The sequence below is a fragment of the Hirsutella rhossiliensis genome, assembly GCF_020360975.1.
Source record: "Hirsutella rhossiliensis strain HR02 chromosome Unknown scaffold00003, whole genome shotgun sequence".
Taxonomy (NCBI): Eukaryota; Fungi; Ascomycota; class Sordariomycetes; order Hypocreales; family Ophiocordycipitaceae; genus Hirsutella; species Hirsutella rhossiliensis.
This window is the reverse complement of record NW_025408669.1, coordinates 3,033,973-3,049,539: the sequence shown is the minus strand read 5'-3', so window position 1 is coordinate 3,049,539 and position 15,567 is coordinate 3,033,973. Positions and strand designations below refer to the sequence as shown.

The window sequence follows — 15,567 nt, the reverse complement described above, 5'->3', positions numbered from 1 at the left end:
TCGCGCCTCGTCGGGAGCTTGTATGTAATCCCAAACGAACCGAAGGAGCTCTTCCTTCGTTTCTTCGTATATTTGCCCGAGTCTAACAATCGCTTCTTGAAGTTCTCTGCGGCATGCCATTCACAGAGCTGCAATATTTGCCCATCTTCACCCTGAGGATCAGCTCTCGCTTGGGACGCCGCCATCGCGGCAGCGAGCCCTTTGGTTTGGGCAATTGATATGCGGGCCGAACCACTTTACTACGGGGGCCGTCTTCCGGGGGCCGTGTGGCTGACCCTCCAAATCGGGTAGTTGAGCATTCCATTGTCACTGCCATGCGTCTTGCCCCTTCCAACAGATGGCTGGTTGTCGTTCCTGTGTCTTCTCCCAGCCATCTGTAATATATGAATGGCTAAAACACGGCGGCATTCTAACGGCATCGCCGTTTGTATCGTGGTCATTAAATTTACCGTCGCCAGTACAGTAAAGACTCTTCTCTAGCAGGCAGCTCGTTTCAGCGACCATAGTAGCAGCGACATGACAATCGCGGCACCCTCACCCCACCTTTGTTTGACCCCGAGCTTCACTACGGCCATGGCGACGACAACGCCCTATACAACCTATTTGCGACATGGCCGGAGAGCTATTTCAGCAGCCTTCCTAAACCGCATGGTAATCGCGGAGTCGATGAGCCCTATTGGGAATTGCGGCAGTCGCGAATCTTTCTGGACGACTGCTTCCGCGGCGGTGGCATGCAGCGGTTATTCACCCCTGTGGTTCCGGGGCCCCGACAGACTTGAGAGAGAGAGCGCCTTCGGGAACAAGCAACTTCAGGGGATACCGAGCAACGTACGAGAAGCACGGTCCGTTTTCGGTCTGCCCTAGATTTTGCCCAAGAGCAAGCCAAGTTCGACAATTTACTAGCTCGCGAATTGGCTCAGCATTGCCCGGCACCTGCTGCGCTCCGAGTTGCTCCAGGAGCCCTAGACTCATCATCACCGCCGGTCTTACCAACGTCACCCTCGCCGCCGCCAAGCCAGGAACAAGAGGATTACGAGTACGAGGACTGGGACGGCCTGTCAGATACAGCGTCTACCAGTCGAGATGCCTCGATTCCTATCCCCAACCCGCCAATCCCTGGCCCTGCCGCGGTATCGGTCGATGCTCTTCAATTCCATGTCAACGAATTCGCGAAGGAGAATGAATTTGGTGTTATCAGACGCAATGGCTCCGGCAACCAAGCCAGGAAGACGAGATATGTGTTTCAGTGCGACCGGTACGGCGAGCCTCGTATGCCAAGAGGCGCAGGTCTCCGCCAAAGACGATCGCGCAAGTGTGGATGTAAGTGGAAGGTCATTGCGGAGGCCCTGGAACGAAATGACTACATGTGGACTCTGCGGGCGTTTGCCGACCTTCAGCACAGCCAACACAACCACGACCGTTCTATGAGTCTCTCGGCACATCCAGTCCATCGAAGACTTACTGACTCTGTCAAGGCAACAGTTGAAGCGACGAGCCGACGAGTCGGGATCAGGGCGCGCGATGTCCGTGGCATCGTTCAAGAAAAGCATCGCGGAACGCACTACACAAGACGGGACATATATAACGCTCGGGCACTCTTGCGTCGCGAAAAGCTAGGCGGATTAGGTCCGACAGCCGCCTTGATTAAGTTGTTTGACGAGAGGGGCATCCCATATATCGTCAAGTGGTCGGCGACGGAGCCTGATCGCCTTGTTGGTCTGCTATGGACATTCCCATATTGTCTCCGAATGTGGAAGCGCTTTCCGGGGACATTGAGCTTCGACAACACATACAATACAAACCGCTTCAAACTACCGCTCTTCCAGGTCACGGGGCAGACTTGCCTGAAATCTGTCTACAACGCCGCATTCGGTTTGATCGATAACGAGAGACGCGAAGGGTTCCAATTCCTCGCGGAGGCGGTTAGAGAACTAAATGACAGGCATATGATCCCGCTACCCAATGTTGTTGTTACCGACTACGACCAACAGATGAAGGCAGCACTAGAAAGCCAGTATCCCCGAGAGTCAGCAACAATATGTGTTCAACATATCAACGCAAATGTTCTCCTTAATGCCAAACGGAAATGGAAGAGCAGAAATGAAGATCCAGAAAGCGACGGAGATGGTAACCCGAACGCAAGGCTGTCTTCGGGGGATATGGAAGCTGTGCTCGCCCTAGAGAGACAAGAGAGCTCACTGAACCATAGCAACGTTACTGCGCCTGTGCCCCACAACTACCGTGGTGTCCTCGAACTGTGGAAGTTCGTGGCATTTGCAGAGACAAAAGAAGAGCATGAAAAGGCTTGGGTGCGTCTATGTGGCGAGTTTAACGACCAGCAGGCCATCCTTATGTACCTTTACAAGACATACTTGCCCATACGAGCGCAATGGGCACAATGCTTCATCAAGAAGTACCGCAATTTCGGGGTTCGTGTGACCTCTGGCACCGAGGCCAGCAACAATAATGTCAAGAGTTACCTGCTCAATGGGATGAGCCATTTGTACTCGCTTGTGGAGGCAATCGAGGCCATGCTAGGCGACCAAGAACGAGACTTCATCGATAACTGCTCGCAGGATGAGGTTTTGACCTCCGCACATACTCCGGTCCCGGCTCGGGTATCTAGGAGAGCTTCGCACAGTGATGTCTGAGCCGGGGCTCAAGCTCATTGCCAAAGAGCATCGGCAAGCTTTGAGATCGATACCAAGCAGGTCACGTCCTTGGCCAGAGCCGATCGGGGATTGCAACGAGGATTGTTCCGTCTCGTGGCAGCTAGGGATTCCTTGCTGCCATACAATCTACAACAAATTAGAAGCGGGCATACCCTTGACGAAATGGGACGTTCACCCTCGTTGGCACCTTAGGGAGCCAACCTCGCACAATCCCTACCGCCGAATTCTCGACCCTAAGATCGCAGCATGTCTCCGAGGCCGACCGAAGAATGCGACACAGCCTGTCCCTGAGAGCATGAAAATTCGGCCGTCCAGCCGTAGTCGAGCAGCAGTGGGCAAGGCTGGGCCAGGCAGAAAGCCCGCCCGCAAGTCAGCTATCCTTGGGCCGGGCAAGCAGACAGGCGTGCGACAAGCTGGCCGCAGGAGGCAACCTAGCGTACGGAGGCGACGGTCAGAATGGGAGACCATCTCTGATGAAGAGAGGCAGGAAGCTCAGCCGAAGCGGAGACGGCAAAGTTCCCGTACGCGGCCTGTCACTGCAGCGCCTTCAGTCCTATCAAATTCTGGTAGCAAGGAAAGCCGCGGCGATTGTATCCATGTGCGAATGTAATTTGGGTAGCGAAAATACAGAGTGTTCTGGACCGTGAAAATAGCCTGTCCATAGGGCCTGGCCCTCCGCGTGTCGTCCGGATCTGACCCCGGATCTATTTGCAGGTGGGCGCGATTACCAGGGACCTCTTGAACTCTTCCCGGCAGGCCCGTCATCATATTATTAGTTTATTCTTGCAAAACGCAATGCCATAAAACTCCAGATAGAATACAAGAGCGTTATAGCATCCCTGCCCGAGAAATTATTGCGTGGCTGAAGACAGACAACGGAATGTTCAACTACCCGATTTGGAGGGTCAGCCACACGGCCCCCGGAAGACGGCCCCCGTAGTAAAGTGGTTCGGCCCGCATATCAATTGCCTTGGTTTGATCCCCGAGAACGACTTGAGGTGGTGGGCAATCGTACCAGACCAGTTCCGCCAATTGGGCATTCACAAATTCGAAGGCTTCAGCTGATTCAGATGTTATAAAGGCGAAAGCCAGAGGAATTTCTTGCCTGTGTTTGTGATTCCCACTATGACAGATAAAGGCAGGTGGAGGCAATTGGTGTTGAACGTCGCATCGGTTTGCATGAGGAATCCGCTGACGAATCTTCTACCCAGGCGGATCTGCTCGGAAGAACAGAAGAACAGGTGCTCGAGTACCCGCGCTGTCCGTCGTCCTTGGTCGTCGAGAAGGTACTTGAAGAAGCAACGAACGCGGAAGTCTTCGAACTCCAAACAAGTAAGCAAGAGGTCAAGCGCTTCTTGACTGCTGCGTCTTCCTTCAGACCGACTCAGGTTGTAGAACTCCTTTGCGGAAAGACAATTGCCTAAGCCGTGTTGGTCGAGAATCCGGGTTAATTCAGTCGCCGACAGGCCGGCAGTCCGATGCGCGAGGGCCAGATCGACTGCTGCGGCCCGCTCTGGGATACGGGATCTATGGCAGGCGTAATGGAAGGGATTTTGAAGTGGCGGGTGCGTATGGCATGCGTAGGTGAAACCGACCACCCAGCCCTTTCGCTCCTCTACCCCTCCGCTCCGGATAGTTTTGTAGGAGACATAAAGACTGTAGGGACAGTCCTTTGCCTTGACGTAGGTGAGCTCCTTCTTTCGGTCCCCTCCCTCTGTGACCGTATCCGATAGCTTTCGCGTGTTTCGCGTGCCTCTTCCATGATGGATGCAGCTCACTCGGAGGCGGTCGCGTGCCTTGCTGGTAGTGACGAGAGCGAAACCCTGGGTGAAGGCATAGTCTTGGAACCAGCGAAGGGCTCCTCAGGGTCGTTCGCCTCGTCACCAGTAACGGGGCGCGAAGATGCTCATGCGGCAGGGCTTCCACAGCTTTGTCGAAGGCGGAGCGGATGTCGCCAAGGAGGGTGTCGCGGTACTGGATCTCCATTTGGGTTTGCTTTCGCGTCGCCGCGATCTCCATCGAGCTTGATGAATTGAAGGGCGCGATTCTTACGGCGACGCGCACCTGGCAAGGGGCAATTGACAGTTATCCTATTTGGGCTGCAGCCAAGACGCGATCGTTTTTAACCCTTGCTTAGCGCAACAATCCCTGCAATCTGACTGTCCGAACCTGACTGTCCGGAGCCATCCCGATGCGTGCATGGACTCTTGGTGTGTGCAGATTGCTCTGCCACCTCCATCTAGGAAGGGGGGGCCCCGACCTTTGTAGGTACCGAGGCGAGATGTGGAAACTTTCCCGCTACCGTAAAGTAACACGTTCCTTCTTAAAGACTGAACCTAACTACTCTAGCAATGCAAGGATAGAGATAGCGACTGGTTTACCGCAGGCGTTTTAGTAGCCCCAGGGGCAAACCGTCTTCCCCCGCCGCCTTCCATGGTGCCGTCCGTTTGATGACCTGCTCGACCTCCGAGGAGTAGGCACGGGGACTTCGCCAACTGTCATGACCACGAAGTGGCCCGGATCGAATACTCCTGCGGGAGAAGACAATCGCCCTCCAGGGCAAACCCCCGACTAACATACCTACACTCTCTACTTCCTTTCTTTTTTTTCTACCCCGTAGGCCCTTCAGGGGGCTTGCGGCCGGCCCATGACTTCGTGGTCTCTCTCAGTCACCTGGCCTCGGCCAAAAACTGACTACTATTACTCTTTCACTGCCGTGCCTGGAACCGCTGACGGGGAAGGGCCCCGAATTTCCGACCGGCCTTCGAGCCTCAGAATTGCTAGATGGAGTGGTTAGGTGCTACACCCGGCCCTTAGTCCAGGTACTCGGGATATTCTATGTATCTAGTCTTCTCTAGCCTAGCACGTCTTTTGCCCTTATATGGCTGCCCCAGACGGTAATCAATACTACTATTACCCGTGCCACGCCCCACTTTATTGGCCCTCGAAAAACTCGCACCAGCAAGTGGGGCGTGGCACGGGTACCTGACGCGGCTTAAAGAAATCATTTTTATTGGCTGACGGCGGCACAGGGAGATTAGGGTGGCCCGACCCAACATACAGGAGTCGACCCCCTCACACACTCTTCAGGTAACAGGCTGACTAAGATGAGGGTTAGGCCCTTCGCCTCACTCTTGGCGATTTCACGAGTCACGTGACTTCAGATGCTTGACCCGCTATTCCTCGCCTACACTTTTCTAATCCTTGCTGTTGGCCACCTTGATCTTGCAAACATCCACTTTCTGTCGTCTGCAGGGGCCAAAGGCTTCGCACAATTGGCATCTATGGACAAGTGCGGCAACGCCGGCTGCACAAAGTCGTCCCCCTCTTCCCTAGACACTGATTCCCTCCAGCGGTGCTCTAGATGCCGAACGGCGGCATACTGCTCGCGCGACTGTCAGTCGGCGGCCTGGCCATCTCACAAGGAGGCCTGTTTTCGACCTAACTACATCATCAAGTTTCACCTGGGCCCGGAGCACATTACAAACCCGCCGGTAACGCGCACCTTGTCATGCCCAGCGCACGCCGTCTTCTACATGCTTCACCTGGCGCTGCAAACAGCGTTTGGGTGGGCGACCACCCATTCGTTCGACTTCGCAGTCCTGGATCCAGATTACCGTGAGCCCGCCGACGTGAATGAATTCATGAGAAGACGCATGGCCATAGGTCCGTCAGGCGATCAACTTTCGGCTTCCGAGCCGAGGGAGTATCTCTTCCGCGTTGTCGACCCGGTCGAACAGACCATGTTTTCCGGCATCGATCGCATGCACGAGTCGACGAGGCGTCACCCCAACACACCAGAGAAGAAAGCCGACAAGTACAAGTTGTTCCAGCTATTGGACGATGCACAGCTTCAAAGTATGTGTTCATCAGCCAAGTCTCCCTGACCGCCCTTTTCCTGACCTGAGCCAGATCGCCAGATTGTCTACACCTACGACTTCGGTGACAACTGGGAGCATTATTTTACAGTCCTGGGACGTGCCGATTCCACCGCCAACTTTATCTGCCTTGATGGCTCCGGACACTACGTAGCGGAAGACTCACGCGGTGTAAATGGCTGGGAGGATCTCAAAGCGGCATACCGAGCCCAGAACCCAACCAAGGAGCAGAGGGAGCGGCGGCAGTGGTTCGAGAGGCAGGCCAGTAATCCTGATCCAAGAGGGCTGGCAGGGGATCGCGTGAATGCATGGGATCGAGACAAGATCAACCGGGACCTCGAGACGGACACCATGTTCAACCGCTTTCAAGGTATGGGGGATACTGCTTCGGCTTTCCAAGATCGAGCTTCTGCAGTTTTTCAATCTAAACCGTAGCATTGTCAAAAACTATGTATGAGGCTCGACCCCTTACCGAGGCTCAGTGACGGATCGATCTCTTCGTCGAGCGAAAGAGGCGCAGCAGGTCCTAAACAAGACAATGCCTCCATGGCGAAGATGTTCGAACGATTCATGCAGTCGAGCATGGCTCCTCTTGAAGCATCGAGCAAGTAGTGTCTTCGCACCATTGTCGACGAGCTCTTTTTGGTGATGTGAGACTCCATCGAACGGCTGTCGCGCAGGTTTTTGCCTTCATTCTCCAGGCTCTTCGCGCAAGACCAGTAGACCACCGTCTCAGTCATGGCATGACAGGGCCGAGATGCTTGATCTTTGTAACCTAACCACCCATACGGTTCGAGGTCGATATTATGTGAGCACACCCATGATTTCACAGTATTCATCCGTGTCAAAAGGAAATGAGAGATGCCATGCATATGACGGTTATAGAGAGTCTATTGGCCTTGACCACTGCCCAAGTCAAGGAACGAAGGTCCCAGTTATATACACAAGAACGGTGCCCATGTGGGTCGAGACACCTCCTCGACTGGGGCGGAATGTCGTTTGACAATCCGGACCTTCCTCTGTTGCCGCAGCTTGCTTCGCCGCATGGTCCGCCATCAGATTTAGGGTTCGGGGAATCCTCCAGAATTGGATCTTTAAGCCCGAGGAATCCCACCGCTCAACCTCTCCAAGAAGCATCTCCCACAGGTCCTTGTTCTTCACTTCGGCGCCCGTGCTGGTTCTCCATCCATTGCGTACCCAGCCGCGAGCCCACGTGCTGGCGCCTTCAGCCACATATTCGGCGTCAGTGGCGAAAACCAACGTCATGAAGCCCTCACCTCGCCAGTGACGGAAGCGGAGTGCACCGAGGATGGCTCGTAGCTCAACCCGTAGCTCAACCCGATGCCTTGCCTTGAGGAACGTTAGTGCCTTGAGGAACGAGGAACGAGTGACGAAAGGTGCCTTGAGGAATGCCTTGAGGAACGAAAGGCTTCTTCTTACCCTGTTTCTTACCCTGCGAGCCCAGTGTGGCTAACAATCAATCGAGTTCAATTTCGACCATCGAACTTGATTGATTGAAGGTATGTCCAACTCGATTGAAACTTGACTTGACCAGTCAATGAGCTTGATTGACAACTTGTCAAGTACTTGATGTACTATGCCTAATCCGGTAATTGGTACAGACACTCGCGGTGCAGAAATCCCGCGCAAAATTTTTGGAGCTTGGAGTGCTGAATGACCGACTTGGGCCCCCCGGAACGCGTGTGGCAACGTTATCACGCGTCGAATTGACGCGTTGTTGATGGCTGTTTGGTGTGATAAGAGTGGGGTTCATTTTCGCTTGTGTTGGGACGGTTTGGGGGCCCCCGCGCGGGCCCACTTACGGCTAATGCGCGCTAAGCAACCACGATCGGCCCCACAATATTTGAGGGCGAATCCCACGACTCGAAGCGATGTAATTGGCGGATTACTTCCCGATCTAGGTAGTCCTCTCTTTGCCATGTGGCGTCAAGTACTTGACGACTTGACACTCCTTGAACTCGATTGATTGATGACTACTACCTAACTTGACTTGAGAACTTGACTTGACGAAAAGTCAAACTTGATTGAGAATTGTCAAGTTCGAGCTTGATTGTGCCTTGTTGTGCCTTGAGGATGCCTTGAGGAACGAAAGGACTTGCCTTGAGGAACGAAAGGACTTCATTAGCGCGCGGGGAAAAAAGGCCCCAGACTGCTTCACCCCCACATCCTCCGCCTCTGATTGGCTGATTTGCCTTGAGGAACGAAAGGACTTTGCCTTGAGGAACGAAAGGACTTCATGCCTTGAGGAACGTTAGTGACGAAAAGGTTCTTCTGGTTCCTCCCCGGGGAGAAAGAAAAAAAAAACCCGCCATTAATTCCCCCCCCCCTAAATGCCGCCCTCTGATTCGTCGGCTGCCGTCCTCTAATTCGTCGGCTTGCTCTCTTTAGATTTGTTTAAAAATACAACCTCACCGCCCTCGTCGCCGCCCCTTTTTGCCCTCTTTCCTTGAAGCCCGTCTTCTTTCCTGGCCCTTTCTTTCAAGCTCGCCCCGGAATACGCCCCTTTCCTCTTTGCCCCCCTCCTGGCCCTTGACCTGTGCTCCTTTTACGTCGGTAGCTACGGCAAGCCCGCTAGCCTAGAGCCGGCTGGCCTGTGAAGTCTAAATCTCCGCCTTTGCGGTCTGTCTATATTAGACACGCACCCGTCGATGTCCATTAACTACCTTAAGATTGTTGCTCTTATTTCTATCTCTCTACGTTGCGCCTTCCCATAATTTTTGCTTTCTCCGCCCCCTGATTGTGTGCTAGGGTAGTCGTCCTAAGGGCAGGATCTCCTCCGCTGCGAGCGAGACGCCTACGCCGCCCGCGTTACCCGCGGAGCCAGTCGGCCGCCTCCTGCGTCGTCTGCCTGCTAAGCTCCTCTAGCCGGGCCTGCGCTGCCGTCATCTCCTCGGGCACCCGGTTCCCGACTAGATCCCGCTCCCGCACCTCCGATACGAGCATGATGCCGTCGAGCGTCGGGCACCGCGACAGCTGCACGTACAGGCTGTACGGGTCGCACGGCGACGGCACCGCCCTCCCCTCGACCGTCGTCATCCTCGCCCCCCGCAGCTCCAGCGCCACGCGCTCCAGCGTCCCGCCCTGCACCTTGTAGTCGGTGCAGGCGAAGGCCGCCGCGCACGGCAGGCCCCTCCGGCTGACGTCGTTGCGCTGCCACGGCCGCTTCCGCTGCGCCGTGATCTTGACGCTGATGGGCGTCAGCAGGATCGTCCCGGCCGGCATCCCGACGAAGTGGAAGTCCCTCGTCGTCTCCGAAGCCAGCACGATGCCCGCCGGCGGCCCGAAGTGCATCGTCAGCTCGGCCGAGACCCGGTGGCCGGGGAAGGCCCGGTCGGGGATGACGTCTACCGCCGTGTAGCCGGCCCCGTTCACTAGCTTCAGCCCCTGGTGCGTGTTCTGGTTCACGACGACCGGCATGCCCGGCACGAAAACGAAGACGGCCGGCACCGGCGTCGCGCTGTCGTCGCCCTGGCACAGCATTAACACCGCCTCCTCCTCCGTCGGCAGGCCCTCCCTCCACTTGTGCTCGGACAGGAAGACGCGCGCCGCCGTCCGCCGCCGCGCCCGGAACGCGAGCGCCGCCTCTAGGTTGAGGTTCCAGCGGTTCCGGTTGAGCGGCGTGACCACCGTCAGGCCCGTCTCCCACGGGATCCGCCTGCCCGGCCGGTGGCACCTCGAGTTGAGCAGCTCTAGGTCCGACCGGTCCTGCTCCCCCCGGCGGATGCGCCCGAGCAGCCGCCGCAGCTCCGGGTCGCCGGCGGCCCGCATCTGCTCGTCCAGCATGACGACCGTCGTGAACCGCCGCCACAGCGCGTGCGCCTTGTCGTGCTGCCGCCGCTGCTCGGCCGCGAACGCCCCGTCCTCGTCCCACGCCACCGCCGCGCTCGGCAGCAGGATCGACCGCTCCTGCACCGGCCGGAACTGGTGGAAGTCGCCGCAGAAGATCACCACCGGGATGCCGCCGAAGTCTCGCGCCGACCCCCGCAGCCTGCACAGCTGCTCGTTGGCGGCGTGCAGCGTCCGCGCCCCGAGCATGCTGACCTCGTCGATCACCAGCACCTCCTTCTCCTGCCAGTCCATCCGCGACCGGCCGTCGACGAAGCGCTCGCCCTGGCCCGGCAGCCGTACGCCGTCTACGTCCCTCGTCGCCCCTCCCGCCCGGCCGCCCTGGCCGACCGTAAGGCCGCAGGCCGAGTGTAGTGTGATGCCGTTGATCCGTGCTGCCGCCGTGCCCGACGTCGCCGTAACCAGCAGCCGGCTCGATAGGTCCCTCCGGGCGAGCAGCTCGACGAGCGCCTCGATGACGCGCGACTTGCCGGTGCCGCCCTCGCCGCCGATGAACAGGCAGAGCTGGCCGCCGCCATCGCCGCCTGCGTCGTCGCCCTGCCGGATTCGGTCGAGCTGCCGGCATACGATTAGGAGAGCGATGGCCTGCTTCTCGTTGAGCGTTAGCTGCCCGCCAGCTCCTGCCGGCGGCGACGAACGAGCTCGACGGGCCGAGCCGCACGCGCATCACCGCCGCCGTGCCAGCGTCTACGTCGCCGTCGGCCGCCGTTACGTCCATGTCGTCCTCGCCGAAGCCCCCCATCACCCCGCGAAGAGCCGCGCCGCGGTCGGCCCCGACGCCCGCCGCCGCCCCGCCGCCCTGGATGCCCTGGATGGCTCGCTCCGCCCCGCGCCGCGCTCCTCTGCTGCGACTTGATGGCCCGCACCTCTTCTTGCCGTGGCAGCGCCGCCCCCGAGAGCTCCGAGCCCGGTAGGTTCACCCGCCTGCCTGCCCTCTCCTCCGCCACTACCGTCGCCGCGAGCTCGGCCTCCGACCCTAGCGCCGACTGCTGGAACCGGCAGAGCTGCTGCGTCATCGCTAGCAGCTCTGTTGACTGCGCCGTGACTTGTCCCGCGCCGGCGGCATTCCGGACGACGTCGATGAGCCGGGCCGCGTCGCCCGCCCCGCCGGCGCGGTACGCCTCCTCGCCCCCCTCGGCCGCCCCCCTGCCTTCGTCGCCGGCCTGCGGCGCCGTCATACCGCCCTCCTCGGCCGTGGCGGCCCACTGCTTGGCGTCGCGCTTCGCGTCCTCGGCCGACCGCCGGAGGAGCTGCACGTTGTCTGCGAGCCGCGCGACCCTCGGCGCCAGCGACTCCCGCGCGCGCGCCCAGATGTCGTTGATGTCGCCTGCCTCCTCGCCGAGGAAGGACTCCCACGGCACGAATAGGGCCAGGTGCTGTACCACCGCCCTAGGCGCTGTTAGCCGATGCCCCTAGCCGCGCTGCCTTCCCCTTGGGCGCTCCCCGTCTTATGGTGCGCACCTTCGGTGGCACGACTCGTCGTCTCCCTCGCTAAACTCCTTGCTGAGGTATCCGTCGAGGCATACGGTCGCCCCGCTACCCGGCCGCCTAAGCGCCTGCACCCAGCCCTTCCCCGACGCCCAGCTCTCCGCGAAGGGTACCTCGCCCCAGCCCGTCCCACCGTCGGCGCCGCGGCCGTTTCGCTTTAGCCTTACGAGCGATGCGTAGTCATAAAGGCAGAGGCCCCGTAGGAGCTCGCCCCTGTGCCGGTAGGCCTCGACGAGGGGTATCCTCGGCCCGGCCTCCTCGACGACGACCGTCTCGTCCGGCGCGTCGCCCGTCGCCTCCGCGCCGCTCGCCCGTCGGAGGTGCCGCCACCGGCGGAAGACGGCCCAGTAGAGCTGGTTCGCGTTCACGTACGCCCACGCCGAGCCGCTGCTAAATTCTGCCGGGTACCCTAGGAGGTGCGCGATCACCTCGACCTGCGACAGCGGCCGCTCCGTAAATACTCGGTTCGCCGCCTTGAGCAGGAACGTTCTCGTCTTGTTCCCCCCTATGGGGTCCGCCGCCGTCGCCACCCCTTCGGCCCCGCCCCCTCGGCCGGCGTCGCGGTCGGCGCCACTTCCGTTGCCCTCTCCCGTCGGCTCTAGCGCGGAAGGAACTCGGCCGCGGCGGCCACACGCTTCCACACGGGGTCCTCTACCTTCGTCGCATAGTTGGTAATGTAGTAGATTAGGGCCATGGTCTTGCGCTGCGTCGCGATGAACGAGATGTCGTGGTTGTGCCGTAGTCCTACTGCCATCGCCCGGTTCCACCGGTTCACCATGCTATGCGTCCGCCGGATCTCGAGCACCCCGTCCGCCGTCAGCGCCGTCCTCTCCACCAGCCTCCACGGCGCCTTGAACCGGCAGAGGTCCCCCTTCCGCGCCCTCGCGCCGAGCGAGTATTTTACGCAGGTCGCGCTATGCGTGTGGATCTGCGTCGCGCCGGCGCAGAAGTTGGCCTCCTCGTCGAAGGTGTCCGTGAAGCGCGCGACGTCGTCGAGCCGCGACGATATGTCCGCCGTGGCCGACCGCTCCGCCTGCACGGCGCAGTAACCTTCTGCGTCTAGCTCCTATAGCCTCGGGTCAGCTCGGGGCCCTTCGGCCTGCTACGGATGGGGGCTTAGGGGGGGCTATCATCTTAAGGCGGCCGCCTTACCTCGGAGAAGACGCTATCTACGTAGCGGACGATGCGCTCCCGGTACGCCGCCTGCTCCTCCGTATCGGGGCCGGCGAGCGCCTCGCCAAGGCCCGCGTTGCCCCTTAGCCAGAGGAGCCGTGGATGTGGAGAGCGCCTCGCTCGTTGGTCTCGACCGCCCCGTAGTACGCGCCGACGTGCCCGAACACCGACTCCTCCCCGACGTTGACGTAGTGCTCGAAGAAGAGCGTCATCCCCCGGTGGAAGAAGACGGCCGAGCTCATCGGGTCCGATATGGCCAGCCGCGTCCGCTTATACGCGGTCCCTAGGTCTCGTAGGAAGGCCTCGGCCTCGTCCGGGTCGCGGCCGCGATGTGCCGCTAGCCGCAACTTTACCAGGTTTGTAATGTCGTTCGGGTTCAGCGTGAACCAGATGGCCGGCACCCCGTGCCTTATGATGAGGGAGAGTATCTTCTTCCGCATACTAAGCCGGCTCTCCCTCGACATCGGCTGCCGGTAGCCGAACACGGAGAGGGACCGGAGGAGCTCCTTTACCCCGTCGTCGCTAGTCTTGCCCGTGGCCTCGAGCTCGACCCTCGCCGCCTCGAGCCTCTGCGCCGTTAACGACTTTAACAGGCCCTCGACCCTTGCGAAGTTCTTCCTCGTGACGCCTAGCATGCTGGCCTGGCGGTTCCTAGACCGTACGCCCATGTTAAAGACGAGGAAGGCGAAGATAGGGTGCGTCGCGAACCGGCCGCCGTGGCGCCGCAGCACGACGTCGGCCCATGCTTGGAGCTTCATGTTCCGCGTCGACATAAGGCCCTCCGCGACCCGCTCCGCCTGCGTGCCCTGGTTCCCGACGCTAGGGCCGCGCTCTCCCAGTGGCGTCCTCGTCGGCGAGCCTCGGCCCGCCTAAGCCAGGGGAACAGGGTCGGAAAGGCCTTTGCGAAGAAGGAGGCGTCCGCCGAGTCGGCGAAATCCTCGCCGCGCCGCACCTGTATGTACGGCTCGACGTCGCCGCCATCGCCCTCCGCCCCTCGGGCCGCAGTCCCTACCCACGTCCTCGGGCCGGCGCGCGCTCCCTCGGGCCCGACGGCACCGCGGGCGAAGCGAATCTTCTCAGCATCGGCCACCTCTGGCGCCCCGTCCAACGGGAACATGCCGGAAGACGTCACCTCGTTGATTACGTCCCCGTCCTCTTCGGGCCTAGCGCCGTCCCCGTCGTCGTCTTCGCACGTGAGCCCGACGTCACGGCTCCCCTCGGCGGGGTCCCGCCCCTGCCTCAGCATCGCGAGGACCTCCTCGATCTCGACCGCACCCTCGTCGTCCATGGCCCGCTCCGACGGGGGCACCACCTGCGCCGTCCGCGTCCTCTCCCGCGCCGACGGCTCGCTTCGCTCTAGCCGCTCGCACACCACCGGCGGCACCCCGTGCGGCGGCGCCCCCCAGCTGGCCATCTCCGCCGCGTCGATCTCGACCTCGCCGTAGAGCGGATTGTTCTCCTTGAGCCAGGCTAGCGCCCTCTCCACCGCCGACCGCCTTACCGACAGCAGGCCCGATAGGTCGCGCGGCCCGGGCCTCTCGGCACCCTGCCACGAGACGTGGATCTCGTCCATGACCCGGAGCAGCGGGTGCGGCAGCACCTTAGCGGCTAGGCCCTGCACGTCGTTTGGGAACACGGTAATGTGGCCCTTGACGTGCCTCGGGTACCTCACGCTCTGCCTCTGACCGCCCGGGATGCTGTACTTCGTCACGAAGCCGTAGCACGAGTTGAGTGAGATGAGCTTCTCCTCGAGCGGCGTGAGGTCCTTCAGCTCGTCGGGGTACGCGTGCTCGCAGCCGAGCCGCCCGTGGAGGTGCATGGCCGGCGACGCCCCCTCGCGCCCGGCCCATCGCGCGCACTCTACGCAGACCGGCACCGGCCTGCCCTCCGGGAAGCAGCTTCGGCATCCGAACCGGGACCGCCCGCCCCCCGCAACGCTGCTCCGCGACCACCCCTCCCACGTCGTCTCCCTCAGCTCCTCCTTGGCTCGCTTCCGGTAGCATAGCGTGCAGGTCGCGATCGGCAGCGTGCCTGCGTCGTGGAACGCCCGGTAGAACCTCCGCACCGTCCTCACCTGCCTCTCGCGCGGCACCGGCGCGCACCACGTCTGCTCCTTGGCCAGCCTCTCGCCCGCCTCGAACTCCTCGTCGAGGTGCCGCAGCGCGCTGGCCAGGTCCTCGGCCTGCAGCTCCCTTCGTCTCGGCATCTTTTCACCCACCCTGGCGCGTTTCCGCCCGGCCTGCCCACTACTAAGATGGCGTTTCCTCTTCTGCTCGTCTCGCCTGGCGTCTTATCGCCGCTCTACCTGCGTCCGGTTAGCTATCACCGTCACACGCCTTCACCTCGCTCTACGACCGTACCTGCCGGTGCGCTATCTCTGCCGCTAACAAGCGGCCCGGCTGCGGGGAGTTGTGGCGGGGCCTCGCCCTGCTAGCCGGCCGGGACTGGATGGCTCGCGGCACGTGCTGGCTTCCGGCCGAGACTACGGC

At 60.4% G+C, this 15,567-nt stretch overlaps 4 protein-coding genes across 4 annotated transcripts; 1 reads left to right on the top strand and 3 right to left on the bottom strand.

The window, feature by feature from the left end:
* Positions 1-3,745: 3,745 nt before the first annotated feature.
* HRG_03361 (uncharacterized protein) lies at positions 3,746-4,691 on the bottom strand (the record flags this gene model as incomplete). Its single annotated transcript, XM_044861832.1, has 2 exons — positions 3,746-4,386; positions 4,451-4,691. The coding sequence occupies 2 exons, from the start codon at positions 4,689-4,691 to the stop codon at positions 3,746-3,748; spliced, it is 882 nt and encodes a 293-aa protein (XP_044722858.1).
* A 1,517-nt stretch (positions 4,692-6,208) lies between these two features.
* On the top strand, positions 6,209-7,162 carry HRG_03360 (plasmid pRiA4b ORF-3-like protein; the record flags this gene model as incomplete). The annotated part of the gene is made up of 3 exons (XM_044861831.1): positions 6,209-6,530; positions 6,585-6,920; positions 7,086-7,162. 3 exons carry the CDS (start codon positions 6,209-6,211, stop codon positions 7,160-7,162), a joined length of 735 nt encoding a protein of 244 aa, XP_044722857.1.
* A 303-nt stretch (positions 7,163-7,465) lies between these two features.
* HRG_03359 (RNase H domain-containing protein) lies at positions 7,466-8,324 on the bottom strand (the record flags this gene model as incomplete). Its single annotated transcript, XM_044861830.1, has 2 exons — positions 7,466-8,020; positions 8,175-8,324. The coding sequence occupies 2 exons, from the start codon at positions 8,322-8,324 to the stop codon at positions 7,466-7,468; spliced, it is 705 nt and encodes a 234-aa protein (XP_044722856.1).
* A 1,055-nt stretch (positions 8,325-9,379) lies between these two features.
* On the bottom strand, positions 9,380-15,284 carry HRG_03358 (PIF1-like helicase domain-containing protein; the record flags this gene model as incomplete). The annotated part of the gene is made up of 8 exons (XM_044861829.1): positions 9,380-11,023; positions 11,079-11,225; positions 11,284-11,806; positions 11,879-12,489; positions 12,561-12,971; positions 13,058-13,160; positions 13,250-13,897; positions 13,948-15,284. The coding sequence occupies 8 exons, from the start codon at positions 15,282-15,284 to the stop codon at positions 9,380-9,382; spliced, it is 5,424 nt and encodes a 1,807-aa protein (XP_044722855.1).
* Positions 15,285-15,567: the final 283 nt, after the last annotated feature.